Genomic DNA, 27,978 nt, shown 5'->3' with positions numbered 1-27,978 from the left:
TTCACATTCTGCTAGTCTGTTACTGTTCCTTGAACCACTAACAATTATTGTTATTTTTTTCTACAAAAAATGGGCTTTGGTCTGGCTAGCTACTGACTGTGTGGGCTCTCACAAGTGACAAAGAAAATCCGGGTCCAGCTTGACCTATACTCCAGAATTAGCCAAATGCAATCTTGTTTCTAATTTACACTATTAATAGTTGATTGAATTTTCTGCAATCACTTATAAATTATGGATTTCTTCTTAGAACTATTAACTATTCTACTTAGGATACTATAAATACTGTTTTTTTTAATCTATTAATCTTTTATTATGTGTATTTATTATTTGTATAGAGGCAGTGCCTGGATGTCCCTGCTAGTGTTTTAAAGTGTTTTAAAGTGCTTGGTGCCAATACCGGGTTATGGATGGCTGTGTCCCAGCCCCCTTTTCAGCCCTGGTCCTGTACTGCCCCTTTCCCTCCACTGTGCTGGCACAACCCAGATGGGGTTGTGCGCCCAAGCAGATGGGGGAACTGACCCAGCAAAAAGAAATCCAGCACTTTCCCCTGCCTCCAGTGCTTCTAGCCGAAGCAATGTTCCTGTTCAGTTTATTGCACAGCTGTAGAAGAGTTGTGTTGCTGTGAGGAAAAGGGTGGCATATCATAATGAGAGAGACAAATAGGGGAGGGTAGGACTGGCAGTACTTTAAGTCAGAACTGCCAATCTCTAAGCTGCATTGTGTTAGCATTCTTTTTTTTTTTTTTTTTTTTAAATTGTTATGTCGAACACCTTGTAATCAGAATTAAGAGCTGACAGGTCTATAAAGGAAACAAATAATTCAAGCACAAGGTAACAGTGAGATCATACTGGTCAACATGTTAAAAGGCAGTGACGGGAAACCACCAGATTAATCATTGCTGAGCTTTTCCTGTTAGTATCACAGCAGGGTTGAATTTTAAGGAGGACACAGTTGAGGTCCGTGTAGTGTCTCTGCAGACACCTTTGAGGAACGACTCCCAAACATGTCATATTAGTTCTAAACAGCTTGACTCATTGTTCTGTGATGAATCTGTGGTTAGAGAATTGACAGCCAGCGCTCATGGAAAAGGTATTTTTTTCCCAATACCTTTCTTTACATTGTCACCTCTCTCTCTGCATCCCTCAAATGGCTCCTCTCTCTGTTCTATCAATCAAAACCTACTTTCACTTCCAACTCCCTTCTCAGTTTCCCTACGCCCTTTCTGTCCGTTCTCTTTCAATACAGGCATGTTAAGTCTCTTGCAGTGTCCCGATGCCAGCCTCCACTGCACACCTGTTGGATTTCCAAGGCTTGCTTTCTTGTGTTTGTCATCTCATATTTGGGAGGCATTTCCATAAATAACAGTAGAACTATGTGTAATCCTCCCCCTGGTCCTTCTTAAAACTCATCTTTGGGTGCTCAAAGAGAGGGTGACAACAGTTAGGATCTGATGTTACTCCTGATGGCCAGCATCTCTCCATTCATCTTGTGCTTCCCTTTCTGGACCTTTCAGAAATACACACAAATATACACATTTATATGCATATGTAATTTGTACTCTGTTAACACCCAGGGGTAACAGCATAACTGTGGCAATTGCTGCACAATCAAGTGCAAACCGACAGTGAAAGCAGCATATTCACTGGTTTCCTTCTGTCTCTTTAAATCTATAATGTGTTTGATGAGCTTTTGTCGCTAAGAAGTGCTGTTAACTTAGCTATTGCACTAAGCTCTCCCTAAACCTCACAGCCCTATTTGTAATTCCTGTTATATATTTGCATATTTAGATCTTCTACCTCCTTATCAGATGTAAATATGATAGGTAGAACAAGGTTACAGCAGTGCAAAGTTGTCACTTCGACATACCACGTCACCGCAAACAAGAATAGATGTCCTTCGTGGTATATAAAGGAGGCAGATAAAATTGGAAAACAAATCATATTCAGTTAGGACTGGACTTTTGTCATATCTAGATCTAGTAATTGCCATCCTGGACCAGGCTGTCAGTTGGTTTACTTCATTATTCTGTCCCTAAGGCTGACTAATAGTTTCTAGTGAAGATGCACTGGAATAATGTACTGTATCATATATTTTTAGGGAATAAACTGCCTGTAAGAAATTTCTTCCTAATCCTCCTTAATTCAATGATTAGCTTGGCCTTGAAACATGAGTGTTCATATCCTTCCTGTAAAAACTCCTCATGTAACTACGAGTATTTTTATTAATTACACAAATGTCTTAACATAGAACTTCTCAAATAGCAGACCTGAAAAGATTCAGATCATGAGTAAATCTTGCCTAGATTGCGTCAAGGTCTCACATTTACTAGTTTTCCTGCATTCTTTTGGAAAATCCTGTATTTCTTACCATTTCCCTGGTGTTTAGGGGTGGCAGTGGGGAGCTGTACTCTGTGGCTGCTGTTCTCAGCTGTGCAGGCAGCACGCATTGCTTGGCTAGCCTGGCAGATCTGGGACTGCTGAACAAAATGATACACCATTCTATAAAGAGTAATTGCTTAGCCTCAGTCAAAGCTTTTCCTAGCAAATCTCACTCTTGCAGTTCCTGTAACTACTTTTTTACCCTTATTTTTTATTTTGCTCATAACTGGCATTCTTTAGTTGTATCATGCTGGGGTTTTTTTGTGAATCTTGAAAAGAGAATGCTGTCACAGGGGTGAAGTTAGGGAAACAGCCACGAGTCATGGTGATGACGTGCAGCCTGTGTAATTACTTGTCATTACTGACACTCTACGCAGGTATAGTACAACATCCCAAAATACTGTGCTGTCTTCCGGGCTGACTGCACACTGCCAATTGCCAAACATTAGTATTCCAGCGTAAAGACCAAAACTTCTCTGTGAATACCATTAGAACTGGGTCACTAACAGAAGGTGCGTGACAGCTTAACATGCAGAACAACTAAAGCCATTTCCACCGTCTCATACAGAGCAGAAATACTGAGAGGAAGATTATGTGTATAGTGTGAGCAGAATGACAAATGACAAGCCTTAGTGATAGACTTGTTTGGTGGCATTAGTGATGCCACTGCCTTGGAAACAGTGAAAACAGGTGATCAGCTGGGTTTTGTGCTGCACCAGTTTTGCTAAGTGTTTGAATTTAATAGGAATTCAAATGATTAAGTATTTCATTTTGTAGAGGAAATTCTCTTGCTCAGCAGCATCCTAATAACATCTACTATTTAGCTTTTTCTATTCTGTTTGGAATAAAGAGGTTTTAACCTCACAGCTTCAAGCTGTGTATGTCTACTCCAGCTCCAGGAATTATTGCTGTAGCTGTGTGCTCAGCAGTCATAAAAATGCTGCAGATGGATTTATGTCATTTCAGAAAACATTATGGAATAAGCTGGACTAGACCCTGTGTTCTGCCTTACCAAAGTCCTCTTAAACCTTCCTTAAATGGAAGGGAATTTTTCCTGGATAGCATCGCTCCAGCTACCTTCTGAATCAGAAGGGCATGCTGAGACCTTCCTTATACAGAGAAAACGGAAGGTGGAAGCCAGGGAAAGGAAGTGTCTGGAACAGCAAAGAGAAACAGAATTAACTGAGCATTAGCTGAGTATCAGTAAGTGCGCTACACAGGATCTCCGTGGCCCCCTCCATGTTAGTCACTCTGGATAACATAAGAATCAGCCCCTTTATAAGCCTTTATTAATTACTCTTCAATCTTTTTTGGACATGATAGAGTATTTCTGGAGACAAACACAGTGAGCATAGGTGTGGCATCACACCACGCTCTGCCTCATTCATCTGTACCCCTTTTCCCTGCCAAGCCTCTCATGATTTGCTCACTTTTATTTAAAGGTGGAAAAAAAAAGTTCAGAAAAATAGCTCACATGGAAAAGAAAAATCAGGTCACTCAGATTGGTCTGCAGATTCAGGTCATATTCAGTGACAAGTTTAAATGGAAAAAATATGGGAGAATCAGTAAAAATGAGGAGTATTTTTCCTATTCCTTCAACATGAAACCTCACTGTTCTTTTGTTTCAAAAATATTGGAAAGACATCTTGGGTCCAAAATACTAAACTGGGATTAAACAGAGAAGGAAATAATCCAGAAGGAAACTGAACACAATCTTCTCACAAGGAAAATGTCCTTTTAACCCTCAAATGACTTTTTGAGTCGGAGTGATCAAAAAGATTTTTAAATTGTTTTGAGTAAAATACTGAACCAGAAGGCAATTATTTGCAATTCTATCTAAAACCAACAACTGAAGATCTGTTTTCCATATGTTTCAAAGGCAGGTAGAGTTATTCAGATTCTCATCATGACTTTTCTTCCCATGTTCATGAAGTCTTTTTTTGGTGCATGAAGTGAGCAGGTGTGAGCCAGGGCAAGGTGGCCCACAGGCCATAGCCAGCAAATAACTAATTGGCATCTATGTTGCATCAGGGCAAAGATCCAGTCAAATTATGACGAGGCACCGTGCCATCCTAATAGACTCACATTATCACGGATGCCAAGATTCCATACATTTGCATTATTTACATTTAGCTAGGGCAGGAATCCCAGCTGGGAAATTCCACATGGTTGTCCATCTCTATAATATGCAATTATGAAAGAAAAAGATCTCTGTGACTAATCCAGCATCCTGAAAATGTTTTCAGGAAGAATTTAAATATTCTTAATAATTATTTAAAAACGCTCCCACTCGTCTACATCAATAAATGGTTTGAAAGTGTACTTCTGTTGTCTTTGTACAAAATGAATAAAAAATGTATAAAATCAGACTTCTTGTTGAAGATGTATGAGCGTTTTCAGTTTGGTAAAAAGGGAGGAAGAATTGCTTTTTTTCTGCAGCAGTAGCACGGTTCGTGACTATGTAGTAGTGAAAAAAAGGGACAACTTTGAAGTTGCTTTTGTGAAAAATGAATGCAGAAACTGGTAACTTGCACCCTCAGGAAACAATTTGCAAAGACAAAAATGCTGAGAGGGTGTGAATTATCGAGATGAAACACAAGATGATGATATATGCTCCGATTACTCCTTGAGGTAATGAATCCTGTAGGTTTGTCTTTTCTACCGAGAAATTTGCTCCCTGGCGCGACCTCACTCTCCATGAAAAAAGGGGCTGTAGCACTTGACGGCACAGCTGGTAGATGCCTTCCTGCAGCTGGGTGTGTGGGCTGGGGGCTGCTCAGAGGGGCTCCAGTCACCCAACCACTGGGGCTTGGGTCCCACCACCTCACCTTGGAGGAGCTGGTGGGCCTCCTGGAAGAAAGAAATGTGGCGTTTTTCCTAAACGCTACCTACTACTGGTGACACCACTGGAAAGGTCCTGCGTTCACTTTATATTTTCAGGGGCAAGGAAGAGCTTATTGACACAGAAGCCAGTTGCTACTGGACACTTGAGCTGATCCCGGTAAGGGGGACAGAAGCGCTGCCCTCACCCCCAGGAGACGTCCCTGCACTGCGCATCCTGAGGCTGCCCCTCTGAGTCTCCTTCTGCCACCGCCGCAAGGCAGAGCCCTGTTCTTGCCTCTCCCGGCACGGAAGCGGAGCCTCTGCAGCCCGGAGGCGCCACTTGCCCGGGCAGCCCCGCCGGGAACCAGTCTCGAGGTCCCCGCGGGGGCTCCTCCTTTCCGGGCGCGTTCTCACCGGCGGCAGCGCCGGGCCCCGGTGCCCCCTTTGCGGCGGCCGCTGCCCTTCCCGGCATGCCCCGCGCCCTTTCCCGCCTCGCACCTCCCGCCCGCCCCTCGTGACAAGTCTCGCGCACTCCCCTCCCTCGCTCGCCCCCCCCGCAAGTCTCGCGCCTCTTCCCCGCCGCGAGGCCGGTGCTCTCGCGATAGGCCGCGGCCGACGGGCGGGCAGACGGGCGGGCGGGCGCGCGGTGCGGGAGGGGGGGGCGGCGCCGCGGCAGCCGCTGCGCCCGCGCTCCCTGACAGGCGGGAGCGGCGGCGGCGGGCGGGCATGTCCCTCCGCCCCGCGCGCAGGTGGTGGCGGCGACGGTGGCGGCGGCGCCGCCCCGGCTCTCCGTGACTCCCGCCGGGCCATGGCCGGCTCCGCGCCGCGGGGGCCCGAGTCGTGCCGCCGCAGCCGCCGCTGAGGAGAAGCCGCCGCGATGAGGAAGGGCCGCTCCCGGGGGGACAAAGCGGCGGCGCCGCCGCCGCCACCGCCGCGGAGGGAGCCCGGGCGGACGGTGGCCGCCAGCGCGGCGGAGCGGAGAGCCACCCTGCTGGGGGGCGGCGGCAGGAAGGAGCCGGAGGACGCCAGGGCCGCGGGGGCGCCTTGCCGGGAGGCGCTGGAGAGGGTAAAGCCGGGGCGTGGGGCCGGTGGCGGGGGAGGGAGTGAGGGGGGGGCCCCGCCGGGCCGGTGGCGGCCGTTGGCATGGAGACGCGCGCTCCGCGTGGCGGGGGCCGGCGGCGGGCGGGGGCGCCCGGCGGTGCCGCCCTCCGCGCCCGCCCGGGGCCGCGGCTGCCGCAGTCGCGGGGCAAGGGGAGCGCCTGGCCCCGGCGGGGGAGGGCGGCTGGAGGCCGAGGGTCGGGGAGGAACGAGGTGAGGGGCTGCGCTGGGCCCGGGGGGAGGCTGCGGGCTGCGCTGCGGGCGGCGGCGCTGGTGGGGGCCGCGCCCCCCGGGCATCCTCTGGCGTTACACGCGCTTCCTCAGGCAATGCCCCTAGAAGAGCGAAGGGGGGGTTTGGTGGTCAGGAGCGGAGCGGTGGTGTGTCACTGTTGTGAGGGCATGGCGCTGAGCGAGTGGTGGGGCAGTGGCCGTGGTGCCAGAAGTCCTGCCTGCCTGCCGATGGAACAGCGAGGGAGGATGCAGTGAAATTTAGTTTGTGTTATACGCTTGCTGGTATCAATAATTACAGAATAGTTCTTGCTAGTAACCTTCTGTAGGTCACTCCTCATTGTGATGTATTTTCCAGCGTTTTTTAGGTCTTAATTCTTAACCCAAGAAGTGGTTTATTTAGGAAACATACCTTCGCAGATATTTGAAAATACATAGGTTTGTCCAAAGTGAGAGTGTGTAAGTTCAATGTGTCCCCTTTTACGCCTTTCACCCCCACAGTAAAGGATTACTGATTGCTGCTTAGAGTTAAAGGGATGAGAGACCCCAGAGATCTTACACTTTGTTTTGATGTGTTTTGATATTCCTAGTTTTACAAGAGAGAGAAACGGGGGATGAGACTTAGCAGTTTAGAAATGTGGATGGCAACTAATGCTTTTTTTTAATGAGAAGGAGAATATATCGCAAGTATGAAGACTCCCAGGGTGCAGTAATTCATTGCTGTTTCGCTATTTTTAGGAGCAAAGTGAAAAACTAGGTTCTTGAAATTCTTGTCAAAAAGGTGTCTTAAATTTGCGTCATTGTTGCAGATGCACAGGTTTACTCTATTTTTTTCATAATTAGGTTTTTCTAGAAAAGCTGCATTACATTGCTTTCAATTCTAGGAGACTTGTATTTTGGCTTTGACTAGTGGATATCTCTTGAATATAGATTTCCCAGACTGGGCCCTGGAAGAAGAGAGCTCTATTTTTTAATTTTTATTTTATTCTCTAGTACCTTGTTAAGCCAGGTGGTTAAGAGGTGCTGCTGCTTTTGATACTCAACGCTTCCTGAAACAATTAAAGAGCACTAATATCCTTATTCAGGAAAAAAAAAATCTAAAAGCAGAAGAGGTGACTTAGTTTCTTGCCAACTGTCCATTAAAATAGTGGTTGGTAGAGCTATCAAATGCAGTAGCAAGGTGTTTGTTGTACTGTTTTGACGTATTGTATATGGTACTGACAAGAAAATTAGAGGAAATTATTTCCATTCTTGGTAGGTGTGAACTAATCTTTTTGCGAATCATGCGTACAGAACACGCTACGTACCATATAATGTATTGAACACTGGGGAAGCTTCAGCAAAACAACATTAACATTGCAAAACAAGAAAGGCTGCAAATTCACAAATACCAGTTTTTGAGATGCACAAGGCTTTTTAACGGGAGACTGCCAGTTTGTTTTTAGCTTGGGCGCTCTGACTAAGACCTGATGTGACTTGTAGTAACAGATCTTTACATGCTGGCGAGTATTCAGTGTGATGGAGTCTTTGAGGAGTTTTGCAGCTAAAGTTAAGAAAGCTTCTACTCAACCTATGTGAGATGCCCCCCAGACTTCAAAGGGCAACCTCTCATCCCCTCTCCCCTTTTGTCTTCCATTTGAAGTGGCGGAAGTTTTATAACTCTGGTAAGCAACTGGAAATAAATAGATGTGTTGGACAAATTTAATAAACAGGACAAATAAGTCCACTCTCAGCATTTCTGTCTTTGATATCAGTAATTCAGTATTTCTTTAGACAATCGGGAGTTGGTGGTGTGGATGTGATGGAAAGGGTCTTCTGAGATGCAAGAGGCAGTGTGATACTCCATTTCTTCTGATGCAGCTTGTAGCTTGACAAATATTTCTGTGGGGGCCTCTTCTGATTTAAGTAGCCCTGTTGTTTCCAAGCCTGTAGTACACCCTCAGTTGTATCAATGCAACAGTGTGCACAGCTGCAGGGAACCGTTCTGAATTAAATTCAGATTTCACAGTTTGTTTGTCATACATTTACACAAGTTTGTGGTTGGGGGAGACTAAGCTACTCTAATGTTGGAAAAAGCACTTCTCAAACTGTGACTGTAGTAGTTAATCACTGTGCTGACCTTTAGGCCTTTGAAAATCTGGTCCTTCAATGTGCTGTGCTTATAGTTCTGACGTACATACGATTAATGTTTTCACTTTCTTATGAGTTATGTAAGAACTTAAAAATGACTGTGCTTGGTCACATTAAAGATCCCGCTAGCCCAGTATCCTGGCTCTCTGCGCTGCCAGAAGCAGATGCTTGGAGGAGAGTATAGTGTATATTGAGGAAATACCTCTCCCAGCCTCCAGTAATTTGTGGCTCACAGGTTTCCGGAACTGGAGGTGATATTTGTTTTTAGTGCCCCCGGTGGGTTTTTTCTTCTATGAATTTGTCCAATCAGTATTTGAAGCCATGTATGCTTGTAGCATCCACAACATCCTGTGGCTGAGTGTTGTAAGGCTTAAACATATTCTGTGTGGAAAAAACACTTATTTTGTTTGTTTTTGAACTTTCTACCTGCTTGTTTCATGTCTTGTTTGTTAATTCTTGTATTGGAAGAGGCGGTGAAAAGGAGAATCCATGTTGTTCTTGTGTGGCTTACAGACTGATACCTTTTAATTTTATTTACCATCCCTTGCTTGTGACTTTTCCAGAGGTGTTTTAGAAAGAAGTGATTCTATCCTTTTCCTTGTCCTTTCCGTTTTCTTTGCACCTTTTGCAGGTCTGCTCCTGATTGGAGATAGTGATGCAGGGACCAGAGGAACAGGGTTAAGGAACAATAACCAGGACTGGGTACAGTGTTTCAGCATAGGACACCCTGTAAACTTATATAGCGTATTAGGTTTTATTCTTTAATATTCTGCCTGCTTTTTCTTGATGATCTTTAAGCATGGGGTTGGCACTTTTGTGGAACTGTCTATTATAACTCCACAATCACTCTTTTAAGTCGTAATAGCTAGTTCAGAATTTGTCATTGTGTATATAAATTTAGGCTTTCTCTTTTTTTTTTACACTATGCATCACTTTACATTTATCTACATTTAATCTTATCTGCTATTTTACAGCCCACTTAAGCAGTATCATTAAGGTCTTCAGATCTTTGGCCATCGCTTTTGCAACCTTGAATAACTTTAAGCATTGTCAGCAAACTCTGTCACGTAAGCGTTAAGCTTCTTTGCTAGATTTTGCTTTAAGATGTTGAAGGTATTGATCCCAGAACAGATCCTTGTGGGACTCCACTGGTGATCCTTCTTTTTTGGGAAAAAGGCCAATTGTTCCAACTTATTTCCTATCTGTTAGTCATTAATTCATAGTTGAATTGCCCTTCTTATTCCATGACAGTTTAGTTTCATCTTTGTCAAACACAGCCCACCTGGATTTCGGTAAAGTATCAGCTTAATCATCATATGTTTTCTGACTACACTGAAGGAAAAAACTGGAAAGTTGAGGTGAAAATTATTGTTGCTTAGGAGTGACAGTCACCGTCATTCAGAGGCATATTATAAGCATTAGATTGTTTCCATATCATGCTTACATAATTAGTTTGAGACATTGAGATATTTATTGTGAAAGATCTCACATGGATCATAGCCAATATTTGTCAGAGGTGCTTTTATTAGCATTTTCTACTTCAAGTAGAAGTCAAAGGTCAAACAGTGTCTAGAAGAATATGACTTAAAGGGGTTATGATGGAAGTGTACAAGACCATGGCTGGTATGTAGAGGGTGAATAGCAAACAGCAGCTGACTGTCTCTTCTAGTATAAGCTAGGAGTCAGGCTTAAAAAGAGTCCTCACACAAAAGGTAATACATGTATGATTTTTTTTGCCAATGGATGCAAAAAGCATTCAGAGTTGGAAGTACTGGAGGAGGGATCTCATGGAGATTATTAAGTAGGCAGAGTTCATCCACTTGAGGAAAACAGCTGAAATTAACTGCCATCTAGGAGAACATTATAACAAGGCAAATGCATGGTGCTTCCCTTTATTTGTCTATAGGGAATGTCTTTGCTATTTTTGTAGGGTTTTTTCCATGATGAATTGGTGTTAGCCTGTCCCTAACAAATCTAAATCCTGTCTTCCTCTGAAAGCAGGTGGAGAATAAACAGATATGAGGAAAGCTGAAATACTAGGGCAGGTCTAGGGGGATGGAGGTTGAAGGTCAAAAGAGTAAAAATAGAGGGCACTGAGCACAGAGTACTGCTGAACAGCATTCTCTGCTCTAAATGCATCCAGGGAACTGTTGGGTGCTGCCCAGTGGTGCTTTGCTCGGAGATGTGACAGGGTGAGGGAGCAGAAACAGACCCTGTGCTTGCTGGCATTTCACCCTCACTTCTGTCAAGCTTCCCTCTCCTCTTGCTATGGCTGGCCAGGGCCAGGAGAGGATTTATGAGTAGATTCCCCAACTTTGTGATTTTGTGATAAAGAAATGAAGGGGAAAACAGTAGCAGAATCTCAACAAGTAGTTAAAGGGGCTAGTAGAGGGGCTGGAATTTGTAGAGGTGGGATTTTGGGTTAGATGGACCCTTTGTCTTGTATGAAGTTTAACTTGGCTGTTGTCGACGAAGAGTTGGACTGAAATGTTGCTAAACCTGGAGGCTCCCCAGCTGCAGGTATGTTCATTGTATGGGAAATGTTCAGCTGATGCCAACAGGCGAGCTGCATACATAATATCGAGAAAGATGAAAAACCTCCTTAGTCCAGGTTAGTTTTGTGTTGGAGAGCCCTTTCTATAGGGCAGTCAGTGCAGTAGACTGTCTTCAGCTGTCAGTTTTGATGTGCCTGAAGTGGGAGAGCTTGCGTGTTCCCTCAACAGTACATTTTGTCATTTCTGCACTGGATGGAAAGTATTTCCTGAGCTTTGAACAAGGCAACTGTCTTGACAATCAAATAATTTATTATAGGCATTTGTAACTGTAGTGCTACAAACTTTCTGAGAGGAGCAAAAATATTCCTTTCTCTGCACTGTCTTTGAAACTTTGTAGATCTGTATGTCCCAAAGACAAAATGGGTTACTGTGGTTATCCAGTGTGATTTCCTCACTCGTGCAGGCTGTAGAGCTTTCCTCAAAGAAAAATTAAAACATCTCTCTCAGAAATTGATCTTATCTTAGCCTTAGATCATGGTGTGTCTGTCACCTCTTCTGCAAAGCTCTGCCAATGTTTAATTATTCCTGCAGTTAGGAAACTAAACCACATCTTATTTCAAGGCTTGTTTTGTCTCATGTCCAACTTTCAGCTGTGGAATATGCCTATGCTAGCACAGGCAGTAAAAATTCTCTACTATCTGATATCTTTTCCATGTATAAGTATTTCAGATGTAAAATCTAGCTTCAGTTGGGACAGAAGACGCTGAGTTCTTTTGCTTCTAGCACTTAGTGCTTTCCCCTGATGGTTCTTGGAGTGTGTGCACCAAAAATAAGTAGTATTCTGCCAGCACCCTGGAATGATGTGATCACAGACAAGGTTACTTCTCCACTACTGTTTGATACTTGTCTTTTTATGATTTTGGGGTTTGCATTACCACAGTTGGGTGTGTCGTATGAGAGAGAGTTTTGTAACATTATGCCTATGAGGATATTTCTACTCCCTCCCTGTATTCAGGACATCATGCAAATTGTCCAAGACTAGTTATAAACTTTAGGTTAGAAAGCTTGTTCCCCCTTTCATGTTGTCTTTATATATATATATATATATTTTTTTTTTTTAAAGGAATGGCAAAGGGTCTTTTCCACTGACTTCTCACCTTGTTCATTTTTTTGGAAAGCAGTCAGTGACCGTCTGGGAGAAACTGGCCAAACCCCAGAGTGCTAGTCAGATTTGTTTTGCCTCCACAGCTGCAAGGAAGCTGTTACCGTGCTTTTCTTGCTGCGTGGCAAGCCTGGAAATTGGAGAGATCTGTCTTTTTTCCTAATCAGAACTTTGGGGCTTCAAATAGAAGTGTTTTCTTTTTTTTTTTTTTTTTTTTTTTCTTCCCCCCTCTAGGTGCCATCAGTGCCATTAAAGGCAGTACCTTTATAGTGTATGTAGTCTACCTGTATGTAGACTACATCAGTTTGGTGTTCTTTGGTTATTTCTACCATGAGTATTTCCTTTTGTTTGATAAGTGAAGAAGCAAGCTTTGGAGTTCAGTTGACACTTTTGCTTCTGAGCTTCTCTACACCTCTGTGTCTCAGGCTGCTGATCAGAGCTCTGTTGCAGCTCCTCTTCTGCTCCCCCAGCCATGGACCCTGTGATTAACAGCTCACAACACTCAGAGGTGTTTCTTCTAACTTCGTATCAAAGCCTAGAAATTGGGATGAAACTTAATCTGAAGAAGATGGAAATTTATTTCCAAAATTCAAGCAACTAAACAAAATCAAATGGATATATCACTGGCAATGCAGATTGCATTTGCAATAAAGCGTAGTTTTTAATAATCACATTACAGATTCCATAAAGCAAGTATAGATTAAACATAGCCAAAAATGTTCTGTAAGCATCATTGCCCCTTCTTATCAAAGGAGGGAAGGAGTGCTGCTGACTTCTAGAAGATCAGGAACCATCTGTTTACATAAATACTTCTAACTACCTGTTTTGGGATACTGTTGCTATTTAGGGTTGATTTTTAGGGCAATTCTGTCCTGTGCCTGTTTCACCAGGGGAACTAAAGAAAGTCTTAAGGAAGACATTGGTCAAGACTGCTAAATTACGGGCTGTGGATGCGACTTACCATTAAAAACTCAATACTGTTTGTAGACCTCAGACTTCTTCTCCCACCTCCTTTTCTTTGTTGCTCTCTAGCTCTTTTTCTCATTACCAGGAGAGAGCAAAAAATGTGGTGGTGGGTTGGTTTTTTTTTTGGTTTTTTTTTTTTTTTTTAATAAGAAGGTGCCAAGTTCTAGCCTCTAAAGCTTCTAATATGGTGAACCAGAGTCCAGACTGGCTGGCAGGCATGCTTACTCATCCTCAGAGTTTAGTTTCTTAAGATTATCCCTTTCTCTATGGAAAAATAAAGGTAGTGAAGAAGGCAAAGCATAGCTATGGAAGAAGGAGCTGTTCCCTGTGACATGTACGGTTCTGTCTCTGTTTTCTTCTCTGTCCTTTTCCTGAGGAGGCAAGAAGCCAGAAAGATCAAACCTCTCAATGTCCTGTAGGTGTGTCTCACTGCCTTCCATAAGCTGATTCTTGCTGATGCCAGAGCTACTCCTTCATTTCTTTATTAGCCATAGTTTTGCCTTTCTGTATTTTGATCAGACAACACTAGCCGCTGCTGGCAACGTATCTCTCTGAGTTCACTTGTATGTTCATACTGATGTTTAGAAGTATAGGTAGGGGTGGAAGTGACTGAAGAAAAGACTCATCTAAAAGCAGGCAAAGGAGAATAGAGTCAAGTGATCAATTCTGCAATGTGCTTGTTAGATAGTAACAGAGTTGAGCTGAAAGATTCATCTAGAAGCAGACAAAAGGAATGTAGAGTCAAGTGACCAATTCTGACATAGGCTTGTTAGATAATAGCAAAATAGAGCCAAAGGGCATATGGCACTTCTCTGGCCTGATACAATAAAAACATCACCTCCCTCAAAGTTGAATATTAATGGACAAACCTAATTCGTTTAAATGGATTTGTGTAAGTCAGTAAGTAGGTAGGCACTGCATCAGCAGCTTAGATGATTCAGCTTGCTCATGTGAGATTTCAGTTTCCTATCATAAGTGAAGGGTAAGAGCAAATATTGTGTATTGGCCACATTAATTTCATATCTTGCATATTAGAATAGCTAAGCAGGAAGTGAAGAGATTATGAATATATATAGGTGTTCACGTGGCTGATTTGCATCTGAGTTCAGCAATTCACTGTATTTCTTTTCCAAAAGGAGTACAGAAGTGAAGGAGCCAAGAGAAATATTCTATCAGAAGTGGGTGGATTTGGTGTGGGACTACTAGTCTTTATAATTGTAATCAATTATTATCTTGAAGGCAAAAGCTGCTGCTACTTAGTATTTATTACAGAGCACTTGAGGATAACAGTGGGGTGCTGTCCAAGGCTAGGATTAGGTATCTGCAAAACACTCAGGCCATGGATATATTCATGACTCTATGCTTCAGGAAACCAAGTAACATCCGTGTGTATTGTGTTGGAGGAATGGGTATGTGTTGTTGACTTTACGTTTAGAAGTTGACTTCTTGAGCAAGCTCACGTGCCTTCTTGCAGCGCAAAGAATGTGAGTGTTGTCCTGCCTGTCAAGGTAGTTCTTAAGAGCCTTGAGAAGGGGCAATCCTTTGTTTTTATCAGATAAGTTATTTTTATTGCCTGAGCTGCCTGTTGTGCTCCATAAGCCAACATAGCTTTCATGCTTATAAGAAATGCAGTGGATTAGTATAGATACGATGATAGACATTTATTTAAAAGAAAAGGTTTTTTACTCTTCTTTAATTCTTATTCATGGAACCTGAGTAGCTGAAGCTAAGGAAGCAGTGAAGACGAGGTTAGTGAACTGTTTGAGACTGAAACAGAAAGTTTTATCACCCATCAAGACCTTCCTCAAGAACCACAGTAGCTAAATGGACAGATCGTGTAGAGTCTTAACAATTTCATTTCCACATCAAATAATGATGTGCTGTGGTCAGTGTCCATTTGTAGTGATCTAGTACTATTTGAAGCCTGGTGAAAATGCTGCTCTTTGGAGGGAGAAGCTGAGTCCATGGTCACTCAAAAAGCTTCTACCTTTTTGCAAGGAAGTAGAAAAATCTGTTTCAGGTGAGGAAAATGCACTCATTTTTTTGATGTCTTCACAGAAGTCACTCTCGGCTGTGGGAAGTTGATGCTCTGCGATATCTCAGTGTAGTAGAAGGATTAGAAGGCCTTGCCTGGTTTGTAATGAAGTAGCTCTATTCATTAAAACATGTTTTAAAACATTTTAATTTTTTTTACTTGCTCTTCCTCTAAGCTGTGCTTTTTATGGTAGTGCATTATCTAACTTACAGCTTAGGTCCCATGAACCCTGAAACTAATAATCTGTCAGAAATTATTTTCAAATGTTCTGTTATAAATACACATTACAGTACAGTGAGGGAAGAGGGTTCAAGACTAAAAACTCAGCAAAAATAGAGAGATCTAGCTGTCTAGCTTGTCAGTTTTTTGTTATTTGGAATTGCTCTAGCATTAATGGAGGTCCATTATTTACATGGAAAATGGAATGATGCTCTGTTTCTTTGCTATTAGAACTGCATCATAAATGTTTTCACTTTTTGTTATACATATAGTAGACACTTTAACAATAAAATACTTCCTAAGACCTTTTAGTTGGTCTGGATTTTCATGAATATAAAAGCAAGACAGTGCTTTAAAACGTTCCATGTACCTGTTTAAATTTCCAGAAGCAGATAGCACTGTTAAGGTTGGACCATGGGGAGTTTAAGAAGTTTTGAAATGTGGTTTCTGATTCAGTTTCAGCCCACACATGTCTCATGAACTGTCTATATAGGAAGATTTTCTGTAATGTTTTTTACTACATAGTGTGACAAGTAATCCACCATAAACATTTTCAACAGTACAAAGCCAAAATAAGTATTTAACTACTTAATTGAATGACACTTGGATAACTTTTTTTTTGGCCTTTGCTGTGTTATGCTAGTATTTCTGAAACTCTTGTTCTAGGTGTTTGGCATCTCAGCTTATTGTACGAATAGTAAAAATATTTAACGATAGTTATAATAAGGATCTGAATTTCAGTGGATTTCTGGACTGCTGCTTCCATTCTCTTCTCAGTGTCCAAACATCCAGCAATCCATTCAAGACAGATTTGCAGTAACACTTAAAATGCGTTGCTTATGAGGCTACATTCTGCTAGCCCTAACTTCTTGCAGTGACTGAGAGCTCTTATGAAAATTAGCTCAGTATATGCTGTGTGTGTTTACCACTTTGATATGTTAGCTGCTAGCACTTCAGGATTTAAAAAAAAAAAAAAAAAATTTTTGTAGGTCCTGCCATCCCTGTTGATTTTTCCCTACTGGATTTGATGGAAGAGTTCACAAACCAGTTTGTCTTTCATGACAGAAAATACAGAATGGTTCCAATGGTAAACATACGCTGACCTGCAGCATATAGAAAGCAGTTTTACTGAAGACCGAATCATGTGTATGGTTGGACCCAAACTTGAGACACTTTGTTGGCTTTTCTTAATCCAGTCAAACAAAAACAAAGTGTAAAAGATACATCCACTGAGGAGCAAGGGGAATTCAGTACTGTCTGTGGGATGAAAACTTGTGAAAACATATTGTAGCTGCATTTCAGGAAGCTTGAAGGTTTTTATGAAATGTAGTACTTGTCAGATTGACTAATTGATGCTCAGGCATGTTTTTTTATTCTTCAAATACACAGCTGTCATGCTTTGAGCTCAGTAAGAATGGTTAAAAAAAAAAGTTTTCTAACATGGCTTCCTGGTACTATGAATAATAACCAGAACTTGATACTGCTGCTCATGTCTGTGTTTTTCATGCCACTGGGAGTTGTACACATGCAGAAGGACTGCATAAACACTTGATTTGTACTCTACAAATGGTTTGAGCATGGTTCCATGTTTCCAGGAAGGCTGTCTCCCTGTGCATGTTGATTTCCAGTTATCCCAGATATTAAACTTAGGGTTTCTTCTCTTTGCATTGAAGAGCATACAGCTTAGAATCATCAAATTGCATTTCTCTGCACTCTTTCTTAAAATACAGTTTGTCATTACAAAGCGAGTACACAAATCGACAAAACTGCATAGATACCTTTGTCCTTGCTGTGGCATTGAGAGCTTTCTGAGGAAGCATGTACAGGATCCAAAGAATCCAACTTCACTAATGCAAGCAGTGTTAACTCTTGGAAAGGCAAAACTGGAAAAGAGCATGTAATAGAGACTTGTGGAGCTACTTAAGAAAAAAAATGCACTGATAGTGAAATAATTTAATGTCTTACCTTGGTTGTTTTGATGTTTGTTCTGTTAAGCCGGTAGTTTCATGTCCTCTGTTCACTGAGGACTAGCTGAGAGGACTAGCAGCAGCTCTGCTTATGATTCCATTTTTTGCCATTTGAAATGGAGTGAGACCCCAGTTTTGTTTTAAAGAAGCCATTGTAAGGCCCCAGAGCAAGGAATTGTCATCTCAAAAATGGAATGCTTAATAATTAAAACAGGTTTATTAGTCACTAGAATCACACCATTCAATCTTTAGTGTATTTACAAGCACTTTATGATAGTAAAAAAAAATCACATTTTGATATGGAGCCTTAGAAAAGACCTTTAAAAGGAAATCAATCATGTTAAGTGTCCTGGACAGCACCAGAAGATCAGAGAGTACAAATAAATAACTTATAGTCACTGTTTTAGAGGAAGGTTTATAAATGAGTCATATAGTTAATGCAGTGACTGTAGGCATTTAAATGTTTAAACATTTAGGTATAGATGGATGCAGTGACATACTAGTAGCATCTTTCTCTGCTTTATTAAATGACTTAAACTGACCGTGTGCAATGTGAAGGTGGCAAAAATACCTGACCCTGACAGTTAAATTATGCATTCAGTTAGTTATTTGTACAGTCTTTGACCTTTGCATTGATCCCTGCTTTCTGGACAGAGGAGAATCTGTTTACAGCATTGTTTTGCCAGTTTAGCAGCCACTTTACCAAAGTGTCTGCTGAGTGTAGTCTTTCAGTTTGAGCTTGAGGAGCAGTTGATGTTCATAAACCTAACAGTTGGGCATTGTTTTTGTTCTCAGGCAGAAGGGAAGAAATACATGGCTTGTCCTTGAAAAAATTTTGGCTCTAGTTTCTTTGGGATGGAACTGTATTATGCTGCTTGGTGAGGAGAAGCTTTTGTGCCAGACTATAGAGGCTCCATTTCTTTGTGCAGACATTGATAAGAATTGTGAATTAGTTTGTCTTTCATTTAATGTGATTTCTGTTAAGAAAAGCTAAGGATTAAGGGTTTATTGTGTTTCCAAAGGTTAACTTCATTTCCTTTAGGTCTAAAGCCATTGGTAGTTTTATTTACAGTCTTATAATCAAATGGTAATTTTTTTTCCCATTCATACATGCAGATCTGCTGTTGAGTTTGAGGGAAAACTTGTTCTCAGGAAACCTTCATATAAGCACTGCTTATTTTTGCTGCACATTGATGTGCTTATCTCATTTGTGGTAGGAAGCGAGAAGATTCCAGATGGTTCATGGAGACAAAAATATTGATGCCAAAGGATTGGAACTCTCACTGTCACAAACAAAAAGAAGTATTTAATTTCTTTTCCTGCTGCAAATAATGACCTTTCTCAGTGATGATAATACCAGATTAAAATGTATCTTGGCCTTTCTTTGTCCTGTGTATGAACAAAAAGTGTTCTAGCTCTTAGCGGACCATTGTGCGTTGTTAGATTTTATTTTGCCACTAATCTCTGTCTAACTACAGGTGGTTCTACTACTGCTACTATTCAGGTGATAGTTGCAAAATGTAAAAGCATCCTGGGCAAAAAAGTAGCGTGGTTAAAGAGGATTCCTGTAGTGTTTTTTTGTTTCATACTTTTCTTTCTGTGCAGCATGTGGTATTCAAGTGAGCTTTATAAATTAAGATCAAGTCTTAAAATTGTATTCACATCTGTAAGTAGTCATTGAATGTCTAATTAGAAAAGCCCCTTTAACTCACCTGAGCGGTTCCTCACCAAAGTTCAGTTCATGAGTTACCTTTTTCTTTTCTTTGTAGGCAGCTTCATTTGAAACAAGCCTTGGAACAGCAGTTGGGCATGGATTTCTCTCTTCTAGCCCCCTTAGCCTTGGGACAGTTTTTTAAGGGCTGTATATCATACTGGACCAAGAGAGACTTTTATTTGAGACTATACTTCAAGCTTAATAACTCTGAACATTTTTCTTTGGGAAATGCTTTTTTCAAAAGAAGATTAGAACTCTGCACTTTTAGTAAATAAGTCATTTTTATACAGCATGCACATTTTAATACACTGTATTATTGTTCACTTGCCAAACTTTGTATTTTCAGCTAGTATTTGAATTTTAAATATATTTTATTTGTGCCTTAGATATAGAAAATTCTATATTGTTTTGGGTTTGGAATCAAATACTAACACAGATAACTTCTCAGTTTTTGAAATGTGACTCAGAGGTTCTTGTTTGTAATGTATACAATTAGGTGAGACTCTCTTCCAGGTCCTAGGCTATGAAGCAATTGTTTATGTAAATTGAATGAACTTTTGACCTATCACTAGGTCTTGTTCATCTCCATAGACAAACAGAGAGTTTACATTCCCAATGAAAATGACTTGACTGTAACTTTGTTTATGGACATTAAACAGAATTTACACAAGTATAAGTAGATATTTTATGTTTTTCTTTCCTTGGTAATGAGACAGGTTGTAATGTGAAAAAAAAATATAGTTGGAGATCTGAAAGCTCACTCATTGGGGAAAAAAAAAAAAGCATCAGTGTTGCAGGGAATTAAGGCACCCTGCAGAATGTTTTGGTAATTCTCCTTTTTATAGCCAATATGAAATCATAGGTCTTTTTACATGCACAGCTTAAGATACAGCTGTGTTTCTGCTGCTTGCCTGGTTCCTTAATCAGTTCCCATTCTAGTCTTTCTTACAGGATAATTTTAATAAAAGGTGTTAAATTCAGTGTTTTCTGCATAACAAATATCAGAATAAATCTGTAAGAAACTGGCAACCGAGAAAAGTTTTGCCTTGTTGATACTGTGGATTATGGTCTTTAGCAAATCTAAACCTACATCTCTATTTGACTGTATAAAAATCGAATAGACAAGAATATAGAAGATAAACGAGTATTTGGTTGTGCATAGGATGCTAAAGAGAACTTGCAGTAGTACTAGTCAGTAATGCTGGGATGTATTACATGCTTGGCACATCTTCTGAGTTTAATGGAAGAAAATCTTCAGAGAGATGGTGTTATTGATGTCTTATAACACCAAATTTTATTACAAATCACATTTTTTTGGGTCATAATTCTTTTAATCCTCACAGTAGACAGGATTCTAATGTACAGATGATGAATTATAGAGTTCATGTTGTTTCATCTGGCTGGGAATTAAATTCCCTGCTCTCTACAACCTTTTTATGTTTGAAATACTCATGCTAGAATACCAGTGTGGCCTTTAATGTGCAGTGTCTTTGTTCAGACTGGTTTTGTTTTCAGTGTAACTAGTGAGCATGTAGTGGGGTTTTGAGTCTTGATATTTTGATCGTGGTTTCTTTGGACTTCTGTAAAGTTTGATACAGACTTTAGTAGAGGGTCTGTTCTTTCTGCCCTAGATGAAATTCTTTTGGCTTTAAGCCTAAGATCCATTTGGATCCTTAGGATCTTTTGGATCTTAGTTGGGAGATCCTGAAGTAGGATCAAATACTTTGCTTGTATAAACCATTGCAGTGTTATTTGTATTTTCATACAAGGACCAAACATTCAAGCTGATATAATTTAATCATAAATTACCTTGCCTTCTAGACTGTGGTTGCATTAGGAATAAAACTATTCTGCATCTCAATGATCCTCAGAAAGGGGGTAATAACGTATATAGTTGTAAATATTTACTTCTGCCTTTTAACAAGCTTTTTAATGTTCCTGCAGCTGGAAACACTTGGCAACAAAGTTACCAACTTGAACTTCCCTGGTGAAACAACATTAAAGTTTTTAATTCATTAGTTCTAATCAAACATGCATTGGAGCTGCTTTCCTGAAGAGTTAACAAGAAAAAAAAAATCTTCCCACTGGAAGAACAAGATAAGGAAGGTGTATCTCATAGTATAGTTTTCTGGTACTATGTCTTTCAGGAAACGTTTTTTTTTTCTTGTTTGTTTTTAATTGGGGGATTTTTAGTGTTGTTTTGGTTTTTTTTGTTTTACAGAAGAATTTAGATTTGTTTTGTAACTTTTCAGTAATGTGTGTTATAACTGCAGATGGTCTACAGAGGAAGCTACAGGTATTCAGAATGTTAAATGTGTGCATGTTACACTGTATAACTAGTGAAAACATCACTGTGGCAATAATGCTTAGCTTTCCAGTCATTTTGAATACTTACTATTGACACTAAACTAAGTTTATATATTTACTTTGTGGGAATGTTGGGATTTATTGCAAAGTTTTTCAAATAAATCTGTGAAAGAGAACAATATTGTGAAACAATTTTCTGTCTTTAAAATACTGATGCTTTTATATAATGTAATATATTTTTTAAAGCCTTTCTTGTTGATGTAGTAAACCAATATACTATAGCCTTTAAGAGGCTATGTTGATTTAATGTAATTTTCGTTGATTTTGCTGTCTTTGACATTTTTCAGAATGCTGGTGGCAAGTACATGAGTTAAGCAGATACAGTTAAGAAGGATCTTAATTGCAAGTTTTTATTCAGCCTACAATTTTGGTCACATTTGGGCTCACCTCAGCTTCCTGGTAAGCTGTGGGCCCTCTTCCCTCAATGTGTCATGTTCAGGCTAGAAAGTTAAGGCAAATTTCAGTGCTAAATACTACTATAAATACTATGAGTCCGTTGTGTTAATTGCTACTTAAATAGATACTTGGTTTGCAATCTCTTCTCTAGGTCATTAATTTTCTTTTTCAGTGTGTTTTAAGGTATATTAGAGCAGACCTAATGACAGGATCAGATTTATCTTTCGTTAAGGGTATGTACACGCATTATATAAAGTGATGAGGAAAGGCTGAGAAGGAAGAGGATGCTTCTCAGATACATGCACACAATCCTGACACAACAGGCTTTTATCTTTTAAAGGACAAACGGGACTGTATTAGAAAATAGAAAATGTAGCTTTCAATGTTGGCTATTTTTATAGCTTAAAAAAAATTTCAAAAAGTGTCAAGCTATCCTTGAGTTGCATTAGTTATTGGTTATCTTCCTTACAAAATAGGGTAATATTAGTGTATTATTTGCCAATTTATTGTATTTAAGTTTTTTTTCTTCCAACAGTTTGCTAGAATTAATTTCCAGATGACCTTAGGTTGTTGTGCTCATTAGGCATTTTTCCTGTTCATGGATTACCTGTTCATATAAAACTTTTGTGGATTTTTCTCCTGCCCCCTCAGCTAATAGTTTAACATGTTTGGCCCTGCAGATGTGAATATTTGTTAGTCACAGTTGAGTATTTTTGCTTGTTGTAGAGACCTCTAGGAAATATATATTGTTGAGTTAGTTATAACACAGCTACATATAATGATCTGTTACATCTTAAATGTAGACCATAAAGACAGGTCTTATGTTTTTTTTCTTAACATTTATCTGTTGCTGATACATCAGTCTAATTGCGTGGTACTTCATCTGGCAGTTCAAGGAAGCACTTTGACATGCATCCACACTTTCAGTATTCACTTGCCATTTGTGGATTAAGGATCTTTGTTGTGTTGCTCTCTTGCAGCACCATTAGATGAACATTTAAAAAAAAAAGGCTGCTGAAAATCGTTGCAGTGGTATATGTGCTTGCCCTTTTATTTCTTGCTTGAATTGCTTGGGAGACTTTCCCTGTGTAATGGAATGGAAAAGATGCCTGAGAAGGTTCCTTGTAGCTGTATTCTGAAATTACCAGATCATGATTTTAACGTGGGATATTAGTGTAACCTTACACTCAGGAAGTACATTAGATTTCTTGTCTTTTGTCTGCAGCTATTGTTGCAATCTGTCTGCTTCTCCATCTTGCTGAGTGTAATAAGCCCTATGTGAGATTTCAGGCAAGAGAAACAGACTTGTTTGTATTTCCAGTGCCACAACTATTTTAACTGTTTTTCTGTGCAAGTGTGGCAAGTGACAGAGCTGAAAAATGCAGAGCTCCTCACTATTCAAGAAAAGCCTTTGCCATTTTCTTCATATCCTCCTGTTTCAAGTTATATGAGCAAACTTCTGTATACCTTTGAAGGGACTGATAGGAATAATCTTTGCCTAGGAAATCAAGATTGTGTGACGCTTTTATCTTCACCCTAAGCTTTGCAGGATGTGGCTGGCTGCTTGAACCTGATTTTTAGCTTGTGGCAAAAGACACAAGGCCAAAGTAAATGAAGAAGGGGTTTTTTTTTAATCACCTTTGAAAAGAAATTAATGGAGAGGCTCACAGTTCTTTTTCACGCTGTGTGAGCAAAGTGTTTCTGTAACGTGCTTCCCAATTCTTTCACTTCTAAAGCTGCAAGAATTTTTCCTTCTCAAAAGTGGAAGTGGAGTCCTTAAAATTATGTTAGTCTGTGCTGCATAATCTATTCTTCAACCACGTGCTCTGATAGTCTAATTTAGTAGTTTGAATTCATGTAAGCAAAATTTTGCTCTGTCACTGCAAAGAGTTTCTTTATCCATTGATTTGGAATGTTGTGAAAGATTTTTCTGTCCTTTGTATTGTGTGGCATCTTGCTTTGGGGCAAGGACAAGGAAGGATCTCTTCCTGTAGGATTTTTTGCTTCCTTGTTTAAGAGTGGTAACATAAACCGCTGCTATTTTCACGCAGCTTGTCTATGAACTGCAATATTAAAGCTGGGTTTTGGTGGATGAGTGAAATAAATTACAGTCTTATGAAAGACAACTCTATTGTTGTAAAGACAACTCTATTGTTGTAAAGTTAAAACTTTCCCTCTTCATTGTTTTGCTGACACAATATAGGCATTGCTCTTAGAAAATGAAATTTTAAACTGACCATGTTGTACTTAGCATTTTTTAAAACATAGTAGGCTGTCTCAAAACAGTGCACTGGATTTTTTCTTTTAAATACTTTAAAAGTGAGTATAACAGTATACAAACCTTCAGATTGTGATTGGAATCACTTTCTTCAAAACATTCAAGAGCTGTGTAGTCTTCTGAATATTGCCCAAGTGTTTAATGTGCTTAACAAAAAAAGGGCTTATGAAGAATTTTCCATATGTAATATGTACTAAGACTGTCTCCTGTAGAAGACAGCCTAGATTCTTTGGTGAGTGTGGGAAGCTGTTACCTTTCTACTGTTCCTTTCGTATCTTTGTGGTACAAGCCCTGGTGGGGAGGATTTGCTTCATCTGGGATGGCTGTTGAAGAAATGCATACGGAATGACGTTTTGAGAAGTAGCACCTACCACTGAGTTGACCTGAAAGGGGTGTGTAGGCAGGATGTCGCAGCTGAGCGGATATTGTGGTAGAAGTAGGTGTGCCCTTCAGTGTTGGTGTTCCATGTGCTCCTTCAGTTGGGCTACTTTTTGATTTAGATGTTATCAGATCTAAAAAACTTTTGTACTTATGAAATATTAAGAATTTGTAATTATTTTTACTGAGAAGAGACTCTGCATAGAGGAGAAAGGGAAAGGATAGGAAAGTGGGCACATTCTTTGGTTGGTAGGGGTATGTGAGTGTGTATAAATCGAGTGGAAAAAGAGATTTAAAATACAGAAATGACTTGTAACATGACTTAAAGTGCTTTTGTTTCTGACTTTACTGCCTTTCTTTACTTCAGTGCCCTGAATGAAAGAATATTCTTTTTTTTAAATGCAGTTCACTGAGAAAGCTGGGTGAGATGTATATGTGTGTGTGTTAGAGGAGAGGTGAATGTGCACCTGAGGGGAAAAAAACAGAATAAATAAAACCCCAAAAAACCCAAACCACCACCAAACAACCCCAAAACCTTGAACACACAAAGAAGTTCCAGTTAAAACACTTTTCTTCATGTTAATCTTGAAATTGTAACTGCTGATGGGTATTCTTATTAATACAATAATCTTAAAATTGGTTTTGTACATAGTATTGTTCTGAAATTTTTTGTAGGCAAAAGAATACCTTGTTTTTCCTCTCTCAAACAAAGAGAAAGTCCTGTTTTCTTGCATGTCCTGATTTTGTTCATCTGTTGATTTGGATGTTAAGTTAGTTGTTGACTTGGAGTAAAATTACTAGATTTACTGGACATTTGTTAGTGAGATAAGGTATACCTTTCAAGCTAAGGACATCACACTAAACCATATCAAGACACGTGAGATATTTGTGAAAGTGAAGTAGCAGCAAAGAAGCAGCCGAGAAAATTCCACGTAGCCATATCCTTGTTCTCTGATGCTCTTTCCTGCATCCCCTTCCCCAATTTTTCTTTTCTGGCGTTTGTGCTGGGTGGGAGGAACAGGATGTAAAGAGGGTTCCCCAAAGCTGCAGTTTAAGTAAGGCGTGTGCTCTGTTTCTATCTTGGGTGCGGATGTGTTTGGGGAGTGATGGGCAGCAGCCAGGTGGGTTGGGTACCAGCTTCTGTGTATCTTCTGCCTGCCCTCTTCCTCCCCCTGCCCCAACTCAGCTGAATTGGTTGGAAGAGCAACTGCTATTGCTGCATCAGCCTGACAAGCAGGACTGTTCTTCCCCTTTCTGGGGGAACCTAAGTGCACTGGTGAAAGGAAGACAATCATGGCAATAGGTGAGAGTGGGGAAAAAAGCTGGCTTTTGTAGGGATTCATGTCAGCAGGCAGTACATGGACCGCGGGGATGACCACTAGCACCTTGTGCATAGAGCCTTTCAATAGAGTTAGGACTAGTTTCAGGGAAGTAGCTAGATATTGAAGTGTCATGGGAACACTTGTTGGAATTGAAGCATAAGGAGTGTGAGAGGGTAGGCTGCATGAGATTTTTAACTAATTTGCTTATAACCTGGAATGCCCATGGTTTTTTTTTGAGGTATGTTAATTTCAGATTGTTAGAGTTGGGAAACAAATTAGATTTTAGATGTTGCAGGGATTTAGGACAGACCATATTAAAAGAGTGTGTGTGTGTGTATGTTTCTATATGTCTACTTACAGACATGTATACATATGTAACCACGTTCTGCCATTCCAAATAGAAACAGCAAAGACTTTGTGCCCTTGGCATCTGCAGCTTTCAGAGGCATGCTGGGGGACTGGCAATGTTGCAATTTAAAAATACTTAGCTTACTTCTGAGTACAAACAAAAGTGTGGTAGGTGTCTTTTCAGCTCTCCAAATGACAGAAGAACAGAAGTATAGGCTGCTGGAAATGAAGATCTTCAGTATCTTTGTGGAAAAGGTCAGAGGCAAATGAAAATGTGAGGTTCTTTGTTCCAACATGTGTATGAGGAACCTTAAGATTAAAGCAGTTTTCAGCTCAAGCAGTTTTCTCTACCCCAGGTCACTTGTTTTCATGCCTCTCCCCACTCTTGAGCCAGCACAACTGTTTGCAGCTGTGTGATGAACTGGCTAAGTGAATTGACCTACTTTAAGTTACCCAGGTCTCTCTCTTGATCTGGTTTAGACAGTGTGGAGACTGAATGTCTAACCATAACCAGAGGAAGAAATTGTATCAGGACAGTACCTCTCACCCTGTGAAAGGTGCACCACCAAAGCACATGTGGAGCAAAGCATTTCTGTCACTCAAACAAATAACAAAGTTAGTTACTATTATGAGGTGTCAAAAGATTTCATGATTAAAAGGAGGCAGAGTCTAAGAAAGGTTGAGAATGAGTGACTCGGAGCTGAGTGGGGATTCTATTTCAAATCCAATTTTTTTTGTTTTTTCATGTAAAACCACTTTATTCATGTCCGTCCTTCCTTCCTCCCTCCCCCCCCAAAAAATCTTGAAGTTTTTATAGTGTGTAGTCCTGGTCTGGATTTGACAGTTTGAGGCATAACACTGTAGACTGAATAAATTTGAATTAATGACTTCAGAAATAGATTTTGACTGGAATCTGCAAATTTTAATTAAAACCCACAACTGGTAGATTAATTTTTGATGTAAACATGATTTAAAACTATGTTAACCCATGTGGTGATATATCATGCAGGGAAAGTGTTCCTTTCTGTTTATTTTTTGTCTCATATGAGATTTTTTTGAGGATAAGAATGGCTTGAAGTGCTGTACAGCTAATGAGAGGCATTTGAAATAAAATGGAGCAATCCATTAAGACATGTGGAGTGTGTTGCACGACTGCAGAGAAAGGAGAACTTGACTGAGTTCATCTGTATGGGCTATAATGGAAAGTGTCACATTATCTTCAAATCCATGTATGATAGCTATGTTTGTAATTCTTTGGGTGTGAAATGAGTTCAACACCTCCAGAACAACTAAATGCATGAGGAAGGCACTGTGGTTGTGCTTGTCACTGTTCTACCTACTGCTATTCTGATTGAAAGTTTGCTGTATGCTGTGAAAGGAATTTACATGTGTGGGAGTGTTTCGGACAAATACATGTCTGATTTTGTTTATAGTAATAACAAAGACATTACACAAAGGATGATCTCTATCCTAATTATTATTTAGTGATACCTATGGACTTGTAGTAGAACTGTAACTTACAGGAGTTTTGGGCTGCAATTGGACATTGCAAAGGTTTCTTTATAGGTATATTAGTCATAGACTGGATGGAATAAATAATCGGAAATTTAGAGGAAATACTCTTTGCTTTAGCAGTAAACAGCTTGAATCAAAGCTAAGCCTGATTTTTCAGTA

At 40.3% G+C, this 27,978-nt stretch overlaps 1 protein-coding gene across 6 annotated transcripts in view; it reads left to right on the top strand.

The window, feature by feature from the left end:
* Positions 1-5,888: 5,888 nt before the first annotated feature.
* MAST2 (microtubule associated serine/threonine kinase 2) overlaps positions 5,889-27,978 on the top strand; it is a 198,158-nt gene continuing 176,068 nt past the window's right edge. For 3 of the 6 annotated variants that reach the window (XM_074876154.1, XM_074876153.1, XM_074876152.1), the window contains exon 1: positions 5,891-6,267. In XM_074876154.1, the coding sequence (XP_074732255.1) occupies positions 6,079-6,267 (189 nt within the window). In that variant the 5' untranslated portion in view covers positions 5,891-6,078. Of the gene's footprint in view, positions 6,268-27,978 lie in introns of all 6 variants that reach the window. The other 3 variants (XM_074876151.1, XM_074876150.1, XM_074876149.1) reach the window with 2 other exon arrangements.

Source organism: Strix uralensis, chromosome 8 (genome assembly GCF_047716275.1).
Source record: "Strix uralensis isolate ZFMK-TIS-50842 chromosome 8, bStrUra1, whole genome shotgun sequence".
Taxonomy (NCBI): Eukaryota; Metazoa; Chordata; class Aves; order Strigiformes; family Strigidae; genus Strix; species Strix uralensis.
The sequence above is the reverse complement of the archived record's forward strand: the minus strand, read 5'-3'. Positions and strand labels throughout refer to the sequence as shown.